At 45.2% G+C, this 21864-nt stretch overlaps 1 protein-coding gene across 1 annotated transcript in view; it reads right to left on the bottom strand.

Moving 5' to 3' along the window:
- The window catches only part of ITGA10 (integrin subunit alpha 10), a 55134-nt gene that overhangs the window by 14586 nt on the left and 18684 nt on the right, over positions 1–21864 (bottom strand). The window contains exons 3-15 of the mRNA XM_081841667.1: positions 20210–20319; positions 18639–18727; positions 15682–15796; positions 14477–14604; positions 9190–9338; positions 8114–8264; positions 7105–7270; positions 6366–6433; positions 5188–5332; positions 4461–4609; positions 2978–3121; positions 1673–1876; positions 47–177 (exon numbers count right to left, since the gene is read on the bottom strand). Coding sequence (XP_081697793.1) covers positions 47–177; positions 1673–1876; positions 2978–3121; positions 4461–4609; positions 5188–5332; positions 6366–6433; positions 7105–7270; positions 8114–8264; positions 9190–9338; positions 14477–14604; positions 15682–15796; positions 18639–18727; positions 20210–20319 — 1749 coding nt within the window. The remainder of the gene's footprint in view (positions 1–46; positions 178–1672; positions 1877–2977; positions 3122–4460; positions 4610–5187; positions 5333–6365; positions 6434–7104; positions 7271–8113; positions 8265–9189; positions 9339–14476; positions 14605–15681; positions 15797–18638; positions 18728–20209; positions 20320–21864) is intronic.

Raw genomic sequence — 21864 nt, 5'->3', positions numbered from 1 at the left:
TGCAGCCTTCATTCCCTCCCACCTCCCACCTTTCAGCTCCCCTCACCTCAACACCACCGCAGCACCCTGTGCTCCAACGGCAAGGTCCACCAGGCCATCTCCATCCAAATCGATTTGCCCATCCAAGCTGTGGCCAAAGTAGCGGAGGCCTCGGCGGAGGCCGGCTGACTCAATGCGCTGTCGGAAAGAGCAAATCAAAAGCTGAAGACACACAGAATGTGTGAAGCCCCGACAATAACGGACTGGCATTACAAGCTACAAGAATTTGCTGAAACGGCGCAGTTAACAAATACCTTGAGAGGCAATTCAAAACAAAAATTTATGGAAAAGTGGGATAGATATAAAACATATGTTCAAAAATACAGTAAAGGTTTGCTATCTATGCTAGCATTTGATTGACATTGGAGTGAGACTGAGTTGAGAAATAAGACTAAGAGCACATATTGATATAGGAATGTATTAGATAATATGTAAAGAAATATACAATAATAAGAGTACATTCATTTGTAAAAAAGGAATATACAACGGGAAAGACAGGAAGTCTAGTATGTATATGATTTGGCGTGAGATTGTTTGTTTTTTCTCTTTGTTCTTTTTTGTTTTTGTTTAATTTTCTTTCTTGGTACAAAAGAAAAAAGGGGGGGGGGAGAATGTGGGATATTTGGTTTTAATCAGTGAGGCTGCTCTGTAAGAGCCCTCACTGAAGTCATTCCAAATGTACTTAAGAACATAAGAGCCTGCTGGAACAGGCCGAAGGAGACCCCATCTAGTCCAGCCACTTGTTCTCACAGTGAGCAACCAGATGCCCCAATGGGAAACCATCAAGCAGGACCTGAACTCAAGACCCCTCTCCCCTTCTGTGGTTTCCAGCAACTGATATCCAGAAGCATCACTGCCTCCGAGAGTGGAGGAAGAGCACAGCCCTTGTGGCTAGTAGCCATTGACAGCCCTCTCCTTCATTAGTTTGTCTAATCCTCTTTTAAAGCCATAAAGGTTGGTAGCAATCCCTGCCTCCTGTGGCAGAGAGTTCCATAGTTAAACCATGTGCTGGATTTTCTTTTATCTGTCCTGAACTTAGTGCAGTGAGAGAATCAGAATCAAAAATCAAAATGGTACGAGGACATTGCTTAATTTTGTTATCTATGGTTTTCTTTCTCATTTCTCTCTTTTACGTTTTACTCTTCTCTTTTGCTATTGGTTTTCGTTGATATATTTTTGTGTGTACTGTCATGGTTAAAAACGAAATAAATAGTTATTCACCAAAGGCAAAAAAGAATCAAAACGATATTGACAGGTTGGAGCTGAAACCTAAAACAGCTTGTGATACTACAGAGTCGAATGTGAAAGCGCTGCATTTAGTGGCAATAAAATAAAATAGAAGGTGCATGTTTAGGATGAGGGAAGGAGACTTGGCCTGGCAGGAGCACAGCTAAGAAAGGACATGGGCATCTTAGCTGAATATCACCCAGCAGTGTGATTTGCCTGCTAAAAACACAAATGCCATCTTAAGGCCCCCAGATCATGGGAAGTGAATAGGAACAGGGCCTGGGGGTGGAAATGGCATGGGGCACCAATTTTGGCTAAACACTGGGGGAAACGTCCTAGTGGGAAGAGCTGTTGGAATAGTAGGGAGCACTCAAAACACTGGAGCCAGACACTGGCTCCCACTCACCTGTTTGAAGCGGGGCAGCACTGTGGTGCGGTAGCCATGATAGATGTAGACTGCCCCCTGGTGGTTGTCCTCCAGCGGTGCGCCCACCACAACGTCATTATAGCTGTCGTGATTAAGGTCAGGGACAGCCAGGAGGGAGTAGCCAAAACGAGCGTCTTGAGGTTTTGGGTCGGCATGGAGGGTCCCGTTTAAAGACACAAGCAACTTCAGAAGAGGGAGAAAGGTTAAAATGGGAGGCACAGTGGAGCCGTTAGGCATTGGCTTCAGGATAGAAAACCCCCTCCCCCATAATGGTGTGCTGTGAAGCACTGTGAGGAAGGCTCAGGACTGAAGCACATGCAGAAGGTCCCAGTTTTAACTGGGGCATCTCCAGTTTAGAGGATCTCAGATAGCAGCTGAGAAAGATCCTTCTCTGCCTCAGATCCTGGAAAGCGACTTCTCAGCAAAGTACTGGGCAATCTGACCCAGGATAAAGCACCTATGCTCAGCCAACTAAAACATTGCAATGCTTTGGACAATGGCTCCCATCATCCCTGACCATTGGCCATTCTAGCAGGGGCTGATGGGAGTTGTAGTCCAAAACACCTGGGAGGGAAGGCATCAGGTTGGGGAAGGCTAAGTGCCGCAATACAAGTGTTGCACTTTTTGTTGCAGGATGAGGTTCCAGGTGGGTCATGTGCCAGAAGAGCTTGAAATTTACTGGCTTTGTAAGCACCTCTCCCATGTGAAAAATATTTCTTTGCTCAGCAGAGGCACAAACTTGGAAGGGAGTGGTCAGCCTTCCTGTTTACACTTGGGAGGAGAGAGTTTGGCAATTAGCAGTCAATGATAAGCTTACTCAAGAATGCAGGAGAGCCCTAATAAAGTTGTTCAAACTTGGTACCCATTCATCTGTTAGGTGACTGAAGGTGGCTGGGAACTTCCTGGAGGGACACTTCCTTGTCTACTTCATTGTCAGGATAAACTCAAATGTTAGTGAAATTTTAATGTTTGATTTTTCATTTTGTTTAATATTCTATTGGGAGCCGCCCAGAGTGGCTGGGAAAACCCAGCCAAATGCGCAGGGTATAAATAAATAATTATTATTATTATTATTATTATTATTATTATTATTATTATTATTATTATTATTTGCTGCTCCTGCTGCTGTATTGTACTAATGTATTGTACTGCTGTATTGTATTAATGTATGATGATGGAGACATTGTCGTTTCCCATTGCTATTGTCTGTATTCTTGCTAACTGTTTATAGAAAACTCTTAATAAAAAAAGAGGTTTTTAAAAAACCAAAACAACAACACTCACCTGCCCCACTTTGTAGATGTAAACACGGCCTGTCTCTTTGTTCTGTGGGCCCAGGTACATGGGGGCAGCCACCAGCAGTACGTCCGTGATTCCATCTCCATTCACGTCCACCGGGCACATTTCACTGCCAAAGTAGGAGCCAATCTGCAGAGAAAGACGCCACCTGCTATGTCAGAATTGCACAAGTTCTTCTGCACTGTACATCAGTGCAATCCTGCATCTTAAGCCTGATTTTACACATTTCCAGATCTCAATAAAGAAAGATGCACCCCCAGACACCTAGATGCAAACTCACAGGTCCAGGGGGCAATTTCATGGCTATCTATCTATATAATCTATCTATGTGTGTGTGTGTGTGTGTGTGTGTGTGTGTGTGTGTGTGTGGTCAGGCAAGACTCAGAATCTTGAGGAATTCAGAGTTTTCAAATACCTGCTCATTATACAGCACCACCTGCATTGATGGCGCTGTAGAAAAAAATCCGAGACCTGGGAGAAGAAAGGATTGAAGAAGATTGGAAGAAATTTAAGACTTATTTACAAAAAAATTGTAATTTGGTTGAACGTTAAGAAGGATGCTTGATCATAAATAACTGGCCACCACTAAATTAGACTGGAATTTGATGATAAGTCAGATTAAGGAAAACATAAACCTTTTGGAGAATTGTTAGATTATATTTAAATGATTGGATATAAGATTGCAAACAAGTTGATAATTTGCTTGAAAAACTTTTCAACGATGTAAGTGGGAGCAGAAAACGTGAGGAAGTCCAAAGAAGTTATGAAATTATGTTACGATATAACCAATGCTGTTTATTATCTGTGCATTTCTTTTATAAAAAAAACCTTAATAAATATTTATTAAAAAAAAAAATTCATGGCTATCTATCTATATAATCTATCTATTTGTGTGTGTGTGTGTGTGTGTGTGTGTGTGTGTGTGTGTGTAGTCAGGCAAGACTCAGAATCTTGAGGAATTCAGAGTTTTCAAATACCTGCTCATTATACAGCACCACCTGCATTGATGGCGCTGTAGAAAAAAATTAATACATTCAGGTATTTACATTCAGGTGCAGAGGGGATTTCAGTTCAGCCCCAAATCCATAATGACCCCCACCACCCCCAACCCATCCTTGGCTGCTATAAATTGTGCTGGAAACTGCCTCCATCTAATTGGACCCCAAAGTTCTGCGTCACGAGTTCTAGTTGTGCCTGCAAAGATAGTGGAAGGGTTGCACCTCCCTCCCCTAAGGAGCAGGGCCCCTAAGCCCTGCCTCCTCCCACCATAATGAGTTTGGGACTCCGCCATAGCCAGCAGGTGAGGTTATATGAAAGAGAGGAGTGTCTCTGATCATGTGCAGACTGTCTTTTACTCTCTTCTCTCAGTAACTGCACACATATTTGGGAATGAAAGAACAAGGTTTCTAGGGACGCGGCTGTCACTCCAGAAATCAGCTACTATCATCTCCACTGCCCCAAAACCCACTTGGTCCCCAGTAAGGGCCTGGGAAATGGTTACGCTGCCATCACTGCTCATCTCAAACAGGATCACTTTCCCCTTGTGCTTGAAGCGGGGGGCACCAGCCACATACAGCCCCTTCCCGTTCCTGAGCTTGATAGAGGAGACTGTGTATCCTGGGGAAGGAAACGAGAGAGAGAAATAATAAAGCTGTGCGGACTCTTGTTTTGCCCTGAACTAATTGGCTAGCTTTTCACTCACAGCCCTAAGTTTTTCTTTCTGCAAAATGGGAACAAGCACTGACTGGTCTCACACACTTGGTGAGCAAAGGACTGCCTTGCTTTTATTCATCCTACATAAGCAAGTGGTTTAACAAACAAACAAAACAAGTGAATCTCACTTTAGTTTTCTATTCTGAACAGGAGCCATGCTTGAAACATGCTGGGATCATTTTATCGCCTTGATTTTGGAAACAAATAGCCATTGAGAATTGGGGAGATGGGGTGAAGAACAGGCCTGCCAACTGCCTTGACTATTAAATGAAGCCTCCATGTACAGGACAAGTCTACCTGTAGATACCAGGGGAGGACTACTGGCTTCCTGACCTCCTTGTGGACTTCCCAGAGGCCTCTATGATGTTGCGCTAGAAGGACCTCTGGCCTGATCCTGCAGGTGGTCTGATTTTATCTTTGTGCCCTTTGTGGGTCTCCACTCTTTCCCTCCCTGTATAATGGGAAGCGGCATCCTTCCTTACCCAGATAGGCTGCGTGGTTTTTCAGCCTCAGGGGGAACTCCCTCTCAAAGGCCTCCCTTGGCGGGATGAGCCGCCCACTCCTGCTCTCCTTCAAGACTGCGCCATCCCAGTCATATGCCCCTACCATGCCAAAGAGGATCCCGTCCTGCCAGGGAAACAAGCAGATACATAAGCAGTCCAGCCGGACAACACAAGAAAGACTGCAGTCGAAACCATTTGCCCCTGCCTTTCACACAGTGATACTAGAGGCAGCCAGCAGGGGGTGTACCATATGCTGTTGCACCCTGACTCCCATGAGCCCCAAGCAGCAGTGGCCACTGGGCAAGGGCTCATGGGAGATGGAGTCCAACAACCTTAGGAAGGCATCACATTGGCTAAACCTGGGCATGTCAGCTTACCCTTTGGGGTTCCCAAACTGTGGTCTGTGCGGACCAACAGAGAGACCCATGAACTTCATTCAGAGGTCTGTAAAAAATAATGGTGCCTGCAAATTCAACTACCCCAGGGTTTGGTTGCCTTGGATTGAAGGTCCACAACGGAGACTGTGGTGTCTTTAGGGTATACGATTGTATTTATGCATTTCTACAACCTGAGCATAGGATGGAGGGGCTCACAGCATTCGTACCCCAAGAGATCCTGCTTTCCTATTAGAATTCAAGGGAAGGCCCAAAGCCAACACAGAGCACACACATCTCTGTGGATCCAGCTTCCAGCACCAGCCAAACTCTCACCCACAACTCCCTGCTTTGTCCTATCATTCCCCTTTCCTAGGATGCTGAGGTATCCAGCCTGGTGAAGTGAGACAAGTCTCACTATTTGTCTCTATGGAAACAGAGCTCACTTCTTGAAGATGTGAATGATGGGCTCTTAGCTGATTAGAAAAGGCCTTTATCTTGACATGGGAACTGGCCTGCTCACTTCAGCCAGCTTTCTTCTATAGACTCTAGCCTTTGACACCCCGGATCCCAGATTTGGAAAGGATCTTAAGGGGTCATCCAGACTGAACCATCTGAAGCCCATAACATTACAAACAGAAGTCATACGGCATCTAGCATTACAAGAGCTACAAACAGGCAGAACAATCCTTAAGTGGCGAGGCCAAGAACCTCTGCAATTTTCAAATGGTCTGTGGGGGAAGGTTTGAGAACCACACTTTGCACCACAATGTGTCTCCTTACCTCAAGGAGGTGCATAGAGAAGCCAATCTGAGACATTTCCAACTCGAATGAGCTGTATTCACGGGTCCCTGAGGAGAATGGGGGGGCGGGGGGGAGAAGAAATCTGTGAATAGTTGTACACCTCTTTGGGTATATTTTTTTTGGTAGAAAAGCAACAAAGTAGTAAGATAAATACAGTATAAGCAGATTGATAAATGAACAAGGTGTGCTCTGTTTGCTGAAACAGAAGGTGAGCACTGACAGGGAGGGAGGGAAGGGGCTTAATCTGCCCTGCCAATTCTCCATTGCGAATGCCCCCCTTTATGAGATTTACCCAAATCTCCCTCAGCAGAGAATCTTGTGCCCATTGCTTGTCTGGTATCACCACACAGCTTTTGGCAAAGGAAGGCACTATTTTAATTCCTCCACAGTGCTCCCAATGTTCTGTTGCTCTAGGGCACTGCGGGAAATTAAAATGAAGGGTCACCTGACACTGACTGTGGCCACTACCGTGTAAGCCCAACAGGGGGCGCTATTAGTGCAGAAGAGGGCACCAGTGCTGAGGGCCCTTAAGGTTTGAGCCAGCACTGTGCCCCACTCACACTGAGGTTTACAAAGGACAGCTGGGAACTTGTTATGAGGGAGATGTTAGAGAGTTTCCTACCAACACTTCTTCTGCACTCCATTTTGTTTAACTTTCATAAACCACAGGGAATCTGGTGGTAGCCTCCCCCCTTTTTCACTCTTCCCCTTCTCAAACCTTCAAGGCTAAATATCCTGTCCCCTAAGGCATCCACAATATCGTTCAGGGCCGCCTCATCTGTCACATTGAAGAAATACTTCTCATCAGGGTCGCTGGCAATGTATTTAATCTCGTTGATGAAAGAGTCTGGGTCTTTCTGCCGCCGAATGTAGTGCCCCAACACCTGAGGGAACAAAAGCCATTTTTCAAAAAATGTTTGAGGTGGAAGAAGTGCTCATTATGACAACTAAGGGTGTAAGAGAATTCCGCAGAAAATGGAAACGGGAGCAGAAAATTGCCCACGTTTGCTTATTTGTTTGATGTCTGGAACGGGAATCAATCCAGAGGATACGACTGGTATTCACTGTTGTTGTTGATTTCAGTCCACAAACAATTTGCAGTTGGTTACATTTCCCTCACCACCACCATTTGCATTGTGCTTCCTCTGCACTGAAATGAATGAGGTGGAATAATGTAATTTATGTCGCCATGGTGGACAGCGAGATGAATAATGTCGTTTTTAGGAAAGGGTGGACTGCAGCAGAATAGAAACAGGGCTGCGTGGGAGGAACACAGGGTGGGACAGAAAGCAATGCCCTTCTTACCTCCCTACTTGAAACTCACCTGAAAATATTTGGGTGGGTGGGGGATGAATACAATAGTGGGGACCAAGAGAGAGCAATACAAAAGGATTCAAGCAATAGATTCTGCTAGTTATCTCAGAAGACCATGTCAACTTCCGCCTCTTTCACACTGAAATCATTAAATATATAAATTTGCAGCTCCTTCATATGCAAGTTGGAATGAACCAATATTAAATATAGTAATGAAGCCATTTAGCAATAAAGCCCTTATTACCTGTCAAGGTGGAAGGAAGCTAGACATGGAATCATGGCAGAAGAAGCTGCTTTGAACTTTTTTTTCACATGGCACCTCTCTCAGCCCTTGCTCACTCTCTTTTTCACACGCATGCACACCCACATCACTGCCGCCACCCAAAAACCTCCTGGCACCAGCGCATGCTCACTGCAATGGCGTAGCGTGTCACGTTCCGTTTCTCACACTCTTCCAGGGCGTCTTGGAGTTCTTCGCCATCGTGGGACTCCCCGTCAGTCACCACAATCATCAGTTTGGTGGCTCCCTCTCTCCCGCCTCTTTCTGGGCTAAAGGCCTCTGTGCTGAAGAGAGAAACAAGAGGTGAGGAGGGAGGATAACCAAGATGCACTCCTGTTCTGAGAATGGCATTTCGTGGAGACACTGGCGGTGGGCAAGATTTTGTGTGCCATTCAGACCAGCACCAATGGAAGCCTGACAGATCCAACTCACCAGAGCACCACCTGCCAGGATGCTCTCCTGCACAAACTATGTTGAAATGCAGGAGAACTTATTTATTTACTTACTGCTTTTCCTTCCCATCTTTCCTCCATGGTGCTGCACAAGGCTCTATACCACCGGTCCTGAAAGAGCTACACTGCCTCCCAGTACATTTCTGAGAACAATTCAAAGTGTTGGTGCTGACCTTTAAAGCCCTAAATGGCCTCGGCCCAGTATACCTGAAGGAGCGTCTCCACCCCCATTGTTCAGCTCGGACACTGAGGTCCAGCTCTGAGGGCCTTCTGGCGGTTCTCTCCCTGCGAGAAGTGAGGTTACAGGAAACCAGGCAGAGGGCCTTCTCGGTGGTGACGCCCGCCCTGTGAAATGCCCTCTGATCAGATGTCATGGAAATAAACAACTATGTGACTTTTAGAAGACATCTGAATACAACCCTGTTTAGGGAAGTTTTTAATGTTTGATGTTTTATCATGTTTTTAAAATTCTGTTGTGAACCACCCAACAAATTGTTGTTGTTGTTGTTGTTGTTGTTGTTGTTGTTGTTGTTGTTGTTATATCCTCACAACAACCCTGTGAGGTAGGTCAGGCTGAGAGACGCTGCGTCCATACACACCAAACCATCGGAGCTCATTCAAAACACAACACACACACCCCAATAAAGCCACTTGCTTCTTTGCAAAATGCCTCTTTCGACGTGAGCTGGGTTCCTGCTTGTCTGTCTCTGTCAGGATCAAGACACACACACACACACAAACACACACAAACACACACCAGGCTTTGTGGATGGCAGACGCTGTCCTAGTTTCGAGCCCCTCCTGGCGGCTGATGTTTTTGGCGGCTTCAATGACCTCCTCTGCTGTTTGGTAATCCTTCAGAGTCCATTCGTGGACAGCAACCTCGCTGTACTGCAATACCCCAACCTACAAGGAGAGAAAGGTTTGCTTGTGTTTTTTTTTTCCTTTCCCCTTTTTATTATTACAAAGAAAGCAAGAAAAGTGACTGAAAGAGAACACATCATTGGGTTAAGAAAAAGAAATGCACACCAGGCTGGCATAATTCAAAATATAAAGATGAGGAGGATTTTAAACATAGAATAAAATAAAACCATGCATGCTGTGGGTGGAAAGAATCTTAAAGAGGAATTGCATCCTATATTATTGGATCAACCAAATCCATTGATAAGCAGAGAGAGGGGACAGACCATGTTATTGCTTATTGACATATTGACATATTGACATATTGACATATTGACATATTGACATATTGACATATTGACATATTGACATATGTAATAAAATAAAGCGAGACCTCTACAAATCTATCTCTTCTACATTGTCCCCTGGAAACTTAACTCGCAGGCTTGTTGTGGGAAATAAATGTGGGGAGGGCAACCATCTACACCACCCTGAGCTCCTTGGAGGAAAAAGGTGGGATATAAATGAAAGAATAATAATATATCTGTGTTGCATGTACGTCTGTGAGTGCATTATTATGTTTCGGAGCTAATTGTTATACTGTAGTTAAGGGTCAAGACTGCAGTAAGGATCACCAAGTAAAATGTGAAAGAGCTTCATAAGTGATAAGCATTCATACTACATGAATGATAAGCATGATATTATTATAAAGGAGAGCAGCTGATACAGGCTACCTGGCTGTTAGTGTGACCCAGTGGAGAGGGCAAAGAGGGGGAAACTGCAAGGGGCAGGGTGAGGTAGAAATTCTGCAAAACTCAGTAAGACTAGTGTTACTACGTAAGGGGGCTGTCTGGCCACAAAACTGGATTCAGGAGAAAACCTAACACTGACGGTTAAGAGTGAAAAACAACTCTAGATAAGGTATAAGGAGGGCTCTGCACATACAGCAAAAAACTTGAGGAAGTGTTTTCATGGACTGTGATTAGAAGAACAGATAGTGTGTTACTCAGGCGGCAGAAGGTTGGTTGACTGGAAAATAACTGGCCAAGATGACATATATTTTGCCCATCTAGGATGTGTGCTAATGGAAATGCTTCCACAGGCTATTTTGGATTCTATCCTGTAATGCAATTCTGAATAAGTCTGACTAACTGAGAACTTTGTGTGAGCCAAAAAAAAAAAGGGGGGGGGAAGGTTATTTATGTATGCCACTACTGCGGCACATGTTTTGCTAGCCCAAAAGTGGAAAAACAAGTGAGGTCCCAACTAAAGAAGAATGGCAACTTAAGCTGGCAGAATATGCGCAGCTTGCAGATTTAACATACAGAATAAGAGAGTAAAAAGACCCTTATTGAATATATGGGGGGGGGGGGGGAATTGTATACACTTGAAAATGTTGGCAGCGTTAAGATAAATTCAACAATGTAAATAAGTTTTAATGGATGTAATAATAGAATACTGAATGGCTTAGTTTTTGTAAAAATGCAGGGATTTATGATATGCAAAATGAACCATGGAAAGAGAAGAAGGAAAGTCACTGATCTTTTAAGGATGTTTAAATGAGTATTTTAAATTGTAAAACGGAAAATTTAATAAAAATTATATATAAGGAAAAAATTTAAAAAGAGTGTTTGGTGTGAGCCTCTGTACTGAACCCCAAAGGGAATTTTCTCTTTCCCCCCTCCCAGCCCATCAGATGTCCCTGAACTACAGATCCCATCACCCCCTGGCTATTGCCCATGTTGACTAGCAGAGCTTCTGGGAGTTGGAGTCCGAAACATCTGCAACAACAAAAGGTGTGTTTTGCTTGGGGAACTGCCATCCGCTCCCCTTCTTGCCAACCCTTCCTTAGCCTCGGAGAAGGTTTTCGCGCTCATGCTGACTCAGCAGAGAGCCCCTCTGTGGCTCACAATGAGGCTACACAGAACCAGGTCCCCTTCCCTCCCTCTCCCTGTTTTCTTTAAGCTTCCTGTTTTCCACAGGCTGGGGTTTTCAAACGTCCCACGCCTCTGCCCTGGCACAGGCTCCATCCTGCAGCAGCAACGGAGATCGGGGAAAAGGTCAAGCGATACCCCAGCACGTGCTGCTAACAGGCCAAGGAGAAATAAAGAATTTAGGGGTGAACTACAGAACGTGGCCACACTCTGAGAGTCACACATGGCCATTAGGGGCACATTCCATTTAATTTATGGTTCCCCCTTTTTTTGCATTAATTAAAAGTTGAGGCGATTTAAGTTTTTGCATGGATTTTTTTTTTTAGAGTTTGGATTTGATATCCCGCTTTATCGCTACCCGAAGGAGTCTCAAAGCGGCTAACATTCTCCTTTCCCTTCCTCCTCCACAACAAACACTCTGTGAGGTGAGTGGGGCTGAGAGACTTCAGAGAAGTGTGACTGGCCCAAGGTCACCCAGCAGCTGCATGTGGAGGAGTGGGGAATCGAACCCGGTTCACCAGATTATGAGTCCACCGCTCTTAACCACTACACCACACTGGCTCTCAAGTTTTTGCATGGATGAAGTGGAGGAGATATCAAACCCTGGCACAGTTCCTTGTCAATTCTGGAGATTTTCTCCCTCTCTCACAACACTAGAATTCATGGACATACAAGGAAACTGAATGTTGGAGGGCTCAGGACAGAGAAAATAAAGGATTTTTTTTACACAGTGCATAGTTAAACTATGAAAATCCTCCTGCAGCCCTATCTTAGATGGCTTTAAACAGGATTAGACAAATTCATGGAGGATAAAGCTATCAATGGCTACTAGTCATGATGGCTATGCTCTGTCTCCACAGTCGGAGGCAAACTGCAGGAGGGGAGAGTTGTTCTTGTGCTCGGATCCTGCCTGAAGGTTTCCCACAGGCATCTGGTTGGACCATAGGCGCCGACTCCATGGGGCCTGAGGGGGCCCGAGCCCCCTCAAAAATTCTGTCAAAAGAATTTTGACAGAAATTGCCCCCCCAATAATTTAAGAAAATTATTAGTTATATTATGCTTTGTAAAATCACAAAATTATGTTGGTATTTTTTATTTTCCTTGTTTGAAGATAGTTACCTTTTAAAATACATTCAGTAATGAGTTAAAACAAAGCCACTCCCGATCTAGAGAGGGGGTGGGGTAGCTCATTAATATTCACCGCCCACGGCGGCAGCCAATCGGCTGCCGCAAAGGGCGGGCCCTCACAGGTTCACTTAAGGTCGGGGCAGCCCGGGGCGGGGCTCGCCCCTTTCGTTCCCCCAGCAGCAGCGGTTTGGAGGTCTTGGGCCCCCCCAATATTTTTTATAAGTCGGTATGGGCCCCCGCCCCCCCCCATATTTTTTATAAGTCGGCGCCCCTGGGTTGGACACTGTGAGAATAGGATGCTGGGACTCTGGTCTCATCCAGAAGGGTTCTTTTTATGTTATTATGTGTAGAGTAATTGAGTTATTAAAAGTTAAAATTCTGCTCAGAAACAGTAGTGGATATATAACTGAGAAGGTGGCTTTGCATGCCAAGGTTTCCTTCTGTTTCCGAGCTGAATTATTATACATAAACTTGACATTGCGTAGCTTAAATATCAAATGATGGCTGTTGTTAAGACTAGCCATCTGAACAAATACATTCCACACACACACAAAATGGTTTTCCCAAACTCTTCATATGGGGTATAATATTTATATGCAACCTAGCCTTCAAAAAGGTGAGCATTGCTTAATGGCAACAAATCAAATATGGTCAAAATTTCAAAATTACTAGAAGCAGCAGATTGCCACCATCATAATCTGGGTCTGCGAAATCTAGGTTCTCTGACACTTGAGTATAGCAATGGATGTTCTGAGTTTACATTGTGAAACGTAAGACCTTTTCTTGCAGGATTTGCTCTGGCTGCCAATTTACTATCTGGCCAAGTTCATGGTGTTGCCACTAACATGTAACGTACACTTCTGGTCCAGCTTACTTGAGGGACCGGCTTATCCCTTATACACCCAGCAGATGGCAACAGTCTGCGGGAGAGTTTATCTTTCAAGATGCAAAGATCTCAGAAGCCTGCTCTGCCGTAAACTCAGAGCAGGGCTTTTAGTGTGGCTGCCCCTGTCCTTTGGAACAGCATCCCTGCCCATTAGACTATAAGCTTGTGAGTAGGACTATGTTGCTTTCTTAATCTACAGTGCCTAGAAAAATATAGGGTGTAAGAATACCAATAATAATGACTAGTGGTGTTGATGGTAATAATGCCTTGCCCTTGGCTTTGGCCCAGCACAGCTTCCTTCTCATCATGCGTGAGTCAGGGAAACGGTCCAAGCAGAGTGTCTAAGTGTTTCCTCAGCCAACATAGCCGGAGGATGTGGGGAGGAAGCCAAGCAGACTCTCGCAGGGATGTCTTGGGTGGCTCTCAACCCTCTGCCCCTTTTAAAACAAGTCACACTGTATACTGGCCTTTCCTGACCTGCTGCCCTCCAGATGTTTTGGATTTCAACTCCCAGCAGACCAGCAAGCACAGAATCCTCAAGAACCGCCCCCCCATCAAATCTCTAGTTTGCAACAGTGATATTGCCTTATAAAAGCAGATTTTTTCCACAGTGATTTTGCCCTGTGAAAGCTGATTTAGAATAAGTAAGTTACTGTGAAGCTAAGTTATCAAGAGGAGAGTTAAATGAGTGGAACTGAGTGGTCCCATATGTTTACTGAGCGCTAGAAGCTGACGGTTTTGCAGTTGATTGTGTGAAGCTGCAGAATGACTATTTAACAAATAATGGAAAGTAACAATACAGTGGTACCTCGGGTTAAGTACTTAATTCATTCCTGAGGTCTGTTCTTAACCTGAAACTGTTCTTAACCTGAAGCTCCACTTTAGCTAATGGGGCCTCCTGCTGCTGCCGCGCCGCCGGAGCATGATTTCTGTTCTCATCTTGAAGCAAAGTTCTTAACCTGAGGTACTATTTCTGGGTTAGTGGAGTCTGTAACCGGAAGCATATGTAACCTGAAGCGTATGTAACCTGAAGCGTATGTAACCCGAGGTACCACTGTAATTTATAAATTGAAGTGTAGCTTAGTATATGAATAGGTAGCCAAGCCTATACTGCAATTTCAAATAATATATTTTTTCCATCATATATGTTTGGATGATCATTTAAAAACTCATTTCAAACAAAATAGCAAACTCACTTGGATCTGCTCTGGATCGATGAAAAATTTGCTAAGGATGTTGCTAAGAAAGTTCTGCACCTCGTACCAAGGATAAATGCTGTTGGAACCATCCAGAACAATTATTATGTCCATGTAAGTTGAGCATCCTGTATGTAATTGAAAAGGCAGAAAGTTAGGCAATGGCAAAGGAGGGCTGTTTTTTTCAGGGGGGATAGTGGCAGGCAAATATGTTTTTCTCCAAAAAGCTGGGACTAGCAAGATGACCCATTTATGGGGAATGGGCAACTTCCAAACATATACACACCCCTCTCCTCCTTTACAAAATCCCTAAACTGGATTTTGACCAGGCCACGCTCTTAAAATAGGGGTCTGCTCTCTGTAAAATATGGCACACGGCCCCACTAGCCTGAAGTGATTCAACAGAGGCCTAAGGCTGCCACCTCAGTGAGTCCATGGAGAAAAGTCATTGGCACACGATGCATGACTGATGTCCCAACACGACTTTCCAGAGCCTGAGTCATGTGGAATCATTGCAATGAGTCTTTCTGGGCCTGCAGGCTGAAGGAAAACACTAACCTTGCGGGGCGGGGGGGGGGGGACTTAAATGCTCACAGTGGTTCCTGCATTTCAAATCACTAAAACACCCAACAGCTTTTAACACAGGAAGCTGCCATATATTCAGTCAAACTGCTTGTTCAGACCAGCCTACTCTGGGAGGCAGCAACTCTCTCCAGGATTTCAGGTAGATAAAGGCCCTCCTTGAGAGCCAGTGTGGTGTAGTGGTTAAGAGCAGTGGACTCGTAATCTGGTGAACCAGGTTCGCTTCCCCATTCCTCCACATGCAGCTGCTGGGTGACCTTAGGCCAGTCGCACTTCTCGGAAGTCTCTCAGCCTCACTCACCTCACAGAGTGTTTGTTGTGAGGGAGGAAGAGAAAGGAGAATGTTAGCCGCTTTGAGACTCCTTAGGGTAGTGATAGAGCGGGATATCAAATCCAAACTCTCTTCTTTCTTATCATCACCTGCTACCTTAAATGCTGCAACAAGAGGGTGCCGTATTGGCTAGCCCAGAGCACTTCTGAACATGTGCAAAATGGCATTTCCCTTTCTCCTGGGCCAACACAACTATTTCTGAGGGACTTGGGAGTAGAGAGAAGAAGGGCTTCCAGCCGAGGCCCTCAATGCTGGCCGCTTTAGAAATCTGACACACCATGCCAAAACTTACTCTGAGCTGTTGGGGCGATGTTTTCCGTCAGGCGGAAGTTCTCGTCTACGCTGGTGCAAATCCCGGTGCTGAACATGGACGTGCCGCATTCCTGGGACCACAGGGGGGCACAGGCCTGTCAAGAGAACCGGAAATAAGAACCTGCCCAGCCACACTGGAGAGAAGATGCAAACTGGTTTAAGTGGATTGTTGCTGCCAGACTTTCCCGAGCTAGATGGACCAACGGTTTGGCAGCTTCCTGTTCTTTTTTGCCAGACAATTCTTAGCGTGTTCAGAATCTGAGAGAGTTTTGGGTACAATCAGGAGGGGTTAAAAGTGTTTGGTACTGCCCCCTGTGGGCAGTGGGGATTACCTGGGGGGGAGCTAAGAGGCAAGGGGGCAGTGGTGGGGGGCGCTGGAGGTGTCAATGACTCTCAGACTTTGAAAAGCTGGTATCACTGGATTAAGTTAATCCATCTTGTTGAATTCATTAAACTACCATACTTTTCTGTGTATAGGAAAAGGGACCCCTGACTATTAGGTCCAGCCATGACCGACTCTGGGGTTGTGGCACTCATCTCGCTTTATTGGCCAAGGGAGCCAGCATACAGCTTCCGGGTCATGTGGCCAGCATGACTAAGCCATTTCTGGCGAACCAGAGCAGTGCATGGAAACACCATTTACCTTCCCGCGGGAGCGGTACCTATTTATCTACTTGCACTTTGACGTGCTTTCGAACTGCTAGGTTGGCAGCAGCAGGGACCGAGCAACGAGAGCTCACCCCGTCGCGGGGATTCGAACCGCCAACCTTCTGATCGGCAAGTCCTAGGCTCTGTGCTTTAACCCACAGCGCCACCCGCGTCCCGACCTTCCGTGTATAAGACTATATTTTTTTACTCTAAAATAATGTTCAAAACCTGGGCTCATCTTATACACGGATCTATCTCCCCGCCCCCCATTTTCTTAAATTGAATTCCCCAAAAATAGGGGGTGTCTTATACATGGGGGCATCTTATAGACGAAAAAATACGGTAAATAGTTTTAACTGGGTTTTGAATAAATGTGCAGCTAACGGCTCATCCACAATTACCTTTTGCCCTGTGCTTCCTAGGCACAGGTCTGTGCATTAAAGTGCTGTGTCCGAACACACACACACCCGGCACTTTCCTTGTGAAAACCCACTGAATCGGAATAAGCGGCCATTTGGGTTTTCCACTTTAAAGTGCAGAGCTGTTTCATGGCACAAAATCAAGTTTGGATGACCCCTAATTGTTACTGTTTTGAATTTTATTGTGTTATCACCTTCCTTAGTGAATGGTGCTTTTTTTTAATAGAGTAGGGGACATCGGGGTTGAGTTTAGGGAACCAAAGTGGAAATAGCCCAAACAGGTTTGGGAATTTCTGGTTTAAAGGCCAGTTCTTGCACCAGTGACACGGATTAAAAAAACAGGGCTTGTCCCCGATAAAGAGGGACAGCTGGCACATATGTAATTCATTATACAGGCTGTGGAATTCCAAGTTTCCCAGTGCAAAAGTTTTGAATATTTAGTTATTCATTCCATTTTTTCACAGGTCCCATCTCAGGAACCCTTGTCAGGGCTGCGGGACTCAGCCCCATTACCAACAACTGCAGCTCCCCTGTGTTCATTTGCTGCTTTGAAAGGCTGTCCTGCTCAACCCGCTTTCTTTCGGGGCCTCGCTGCCCTCAGGCCAGCTTCAAACAGATGCTCAGGCGGGCTTTGAGAGTAAACAAGAGCCTCACCACAAAAATGCCAGCCAGCCAAGCAGCAGCTAACGGCCTCCTCTGCTTGCAGGGAACGCCCAGCCAAGCTGCCCTAGATACCAGCCACAGCCTCCCTGGCCAGCTGTTCAGGGAAGGAATTAAGCTCCTTTGGGTGTGCCATCCTTGGCTGCAGCTGTGATCTTTACAGGCACACCTCCATTAAAGAAGGGTCCCACCCCCCACCCCACTGTTACTTGCAAGGCTTTGGCAGGCAGAAACACAGCAAGCAGAGCTTTCACAATCTCTGCCTTTCCATCAGGGGCCACGTTTGAGACTCTGCACAATGGTTCTCCCAGGTTGCCGGTTTCTTGTTTTCAAGGCCACGATCCTCCTACACATTAAATCCCCTTGCTTAGTAGGAATTAAATGGGTTGTTTGTCCATTGACAACAACGAGCTTGTTGTTAGGCATGTGACAATAAAATTGCTGTAGCTATCATGAGACACGACAAAATAACCACAATAAGTATTCTTGAAATACACTACTTTAAAAAATATAAATAGATCCTGACTATAACCAAGGCAACATTTTTGTCAATCTTGCTCCATTCGGCTACTGAATTGCCTTGCCTGTTGATTTTCAGCACACCACGCAGCTCCTAAAAGACATAGGGGCTTTGCTGAGATTGGAGGTGGGGTGAAGGGGAACACTACCATCAAAATCCCTAATTTTTGTTTCTTCACTCTGCTTTTCCAAAACACACCCTGCATCCTGTTTGCAGGATGCAAGCATGCACTTCTTTCTTCCCTAGTAAATGAACTGTTCTATGTCTTTTCATTATCTTTGGTAAAAATGACAAAATGTTTTTTGCAAAGCCAGGTTGCAAAACCCTCTGGCTACCACAAATTCAGTGATTGAATGCAAGAAACGGGACCAGCCTCTTGACTGAAGACTGATGGAGATATATATAAACTGATGCCCCAGATGCATGTGAATCTATCCCCCAAAAGGCAAAATACACATACCAAAATAAATGAAAGACAGACCAAAATGGCAGACACCCCCTCTTTCAAACAAACGAACAAAACTTCATTTTAGAAATAAAATATGGGGCCATGTTGGGGACCCTAGCCTTATGGTTCACCTGGCTTCCACTGAAGTAATAGCAGCCTTTCCTAGATCTCATTTTTGTGCATCTGTCTCTGTTTGTGTTTTCAATTTAAATACAGAAAAAGACACCACAAATATTGCTCACCACAAACCCGTCATCTTTGTTGGCCACAAGCGACATTCCAAAATGCATGTTTTTGATTTGCCTGGAGTTGTTCTGCAGGGCCATGTCACCTAATTTTAGTTCACAAGAGGCCAGCAAGAGGGTGGGGGAGGAAGAGAAGTAAGAAGAGGAAGTGGGGGGGGGGAGAGAAAGGACACATACAAAAATATGAGCCTTGCATCAGATCATGGCTGGGACTGGAATGAGAGGTAATAGCTACCCTGTACATTAAAACCCTCCTCCGTGATGTACGCCTGCCCTTGCCTCTCCCAAAACCTCTATGAATTCTGCTGCAAGACTCAGGATCACACCCGATTTATTAAGGATGGTCACAGAAGGGTACAACAAGCCCTAAATCAGGGAACCTGACGATAAATCCAACAGTGAGCTGGTCCTGCTGTCTCTGCTCCATCTCCCTTCCAATTCCATAATTCTATGAGTCTATGAATCTAGGGACACAGTGCCAGCATGAACGGACCATGTGTGCTTAACCCTCATGGAGACTGTTAAGTTGTGGGTGAACATATCAGACGACACAGCAATTCTTCCAACAGCTCTTGTTTATTCACAGGCCAGAACAGAACTAAACTGAAGGGTTCAGCCAGCCTGTTTATATAGAGCTCCACTAGAACGCAACAGTAACCATTTTCTGTAACTAGCCAATCACTGAACGTCACTTTCGATCCCTTATTTGCATATGTGGACCTGAACTATCTACAGTACCCCCCTGCTGGCCCAGGGTGAGAACTTCAATACATAACAGAGACTCTGGACCAGTCACGGCCCACTCAGTGCCCAATTGCTGGCCCAGTCTCTCAAGGCTCAGAAACTCGACTTTTCAAATAGCTGTATTTGTCCCTCTCTTCGAAAAGGAAGCACAGCGTGTATGTCAAGGCTTCAGGGAATCCTATCCCTCTCACAGTGGGATGCCAAGAAGCGGAAAAACACAAAGTAGTTTATTCAATATTCACAGAGAGAGACAAAGGAATGCGGTCTCTCTTAGTTAATGGCATTGCTCCAAGTAAAGTCCCACCCCCTCAGTCCCTCCTATTCTACATCACCCCTGCGCTGGCTGATCTGCGCTTTCCGCCTCTGAGTTTTCTGTTCTATTACTCTCAAGGCACGCCTTGTTCTGGGAGAAGGGGGGGGGGGGTCAGGAATGCTTTCAAGAGACACTTCAGTCTGTTAACTGTCTATCCCTTGCTGCTCTCACAATATTTCCTAGCTTCTCCCCCCTGCAGCCTCTGAACTATGACCTTCTGCAAACCACTGTTCTAAATCTATACTGTCCTCCTCTTCTAGGGAAGGTGCAGGAAGGAGGGGCAGTTCCCACAATTTCTCCTCAGTCCAGCCCCTGACTCCCCAATTTTTGGAACCTCTTAGCTTACCTGCTGTGCCTCATGAACTTGCAACTTCTAGACTCATTTTTGGGACACTGTGCTAACTTATTGAATAAAACCTTTAAGCCATCCAATCCCAGCAACAGTATGAGTTCTGAAACTGATGGGGCAGAGGCAGGGCAAGTACTTCTCAGCAATGATGTCAATACCTACCTATGTTGACCTTGGCGCACGTTGAGTTGTTCCTCTCTCCCACAATGCACTTGTAAATGTCACCTTTTCTGTCATCTGCCGTCCCATCCCAAGGTGCCCCCACCAGCATCCTGTTGAGATTTCTTTATTTCATTAAATGTATAAACCACTTGACTATAAAAAGAAAAAGAAAACTCAAAGCGGTTTACAAAAAAACCTCAATAAAACAGTTTAAAACAGCCATTCATAACATTCAAATAATAATTAAAATCAACGGTAAGCTAAAAAAAACATGTCAACATTCTGGATAGGCATGTCTAAACAAACATGTTTTCAGCAGGTGCTGAAAATCTTGCCTGATGCCATTAAATAATTTAAAAGTCACAGTAACATGAAACCATGCCAATATTTGTATATTGTTTTCTGGAGTATTGTGGCATAATTTTGCAGGTAAAACATGGTTCTTTGCAACGGGAGTTTCACGTGGAATTAGGAGCCATGGGTTCATGTCACTGACTAATTCTTTGGCTTTTAAGGGTTATAAAAACACTGTCAATTGCTGCACCCCATGCAGCTTTTTAGGAGCTGCCCCAGATAAGAGGAGAAGGAGGCAGCGGCCCTATCAAACAAGTAGCCATCCCCCTCTATTCTAGCACTGTATCTGTAAAATGGTAGAGTGAATGTGCTGCATTACCTCGCAGGATTGTTGTGAGGGAAATCACATCTTGCAAAATAAAATAAAATATTAAAGCACCGTATTACTATTACTGTACTGAAAACTAGATGATGAACTGTGAAATTTGGCAGGGCAGAGTTGGATGGAGGTTTGGGCAGGAGAGAGAAAGGAAGGGAAAAGAAGAGGGAGGCCCATTTCTCTGCATTTCCTTCCTCCTGCTCATTTTCCCCTCTCTCATTCCTCCCCCCACCCTTCATTTTGTCCATCCCCTTTCCCCGGGGGTCCCGAAAACTATTCTCACCACCTCATCTACTCACTCAATGATTCTGGAAAGAAGCTGGAGAAAGGAAAGGGAGTCATCCCTAATACGTTACTAGCACGCCCCCCCCCCAAGTGTTGGCTTTGGAGAACCCAGTTCTTGGTTTGGGGGGGGGGATCGAAAGTGTTTCTGACACGCTGCCCCACTTTCTCACTGAAGCCAGTCCCCCCAAGCTCAGCAGCCCCATTGCCCACTCTGAGATGCCTTTTCTACAGGAAACAGAATGATCATGTTAAGCTTTGCATCTGATTCCTGGATTCCTCATTGCCAGCAAGATCACAGATTCCTCCTTCATTCTGGTAATATGATGGAAATATATTATGGGGAAGTAGGGCATTCCCCACAGTTTTCCTCTGAAGGTGCTGCCTGGGATTTAGCGTATCACCCCAGTGTTCTATCATATTACAATATCTGGAGGTATCAAAAGATGCAACTGCGTGCCAGCCCCACTCCTCATCAGTGAGATGAATTCAGCAGGCCAGGTTGCCCCCAAGATGCTTTGAGTATATAACACCAATCCCCCACATGATGATCAAGGGTCTGGAAACTAAGGCTCATGAGGAGCACTTGAAGAAACTGGAAAAGAGGAGACTGAGAGGAGATATGATAGCCATCTTCAAATATCTTAAGGACTGTCATCACAATGGAGGAGGGAGCATGCTTGTTTTCTCCTGCTCTGGA

Source organism: Podarcis erhardii (assembly GCF_964252035.2).
Source record: "Podarcis erhardii genome assembly, chromosome: 15".
In the NCBI taxonomy this organism is placed as follows: domain Eukaryota; kingdom Metazoa; phylum Chordata; class Lepidosauria; order Squamata; family Lacertidae; genus Podarcis; species Podarcis erhardii.
The sequence above is the reverse complement of the archived record's forward strand: the minus strand, read 5'-3'. Positions and strand labels throughout refer to the sequence as shown.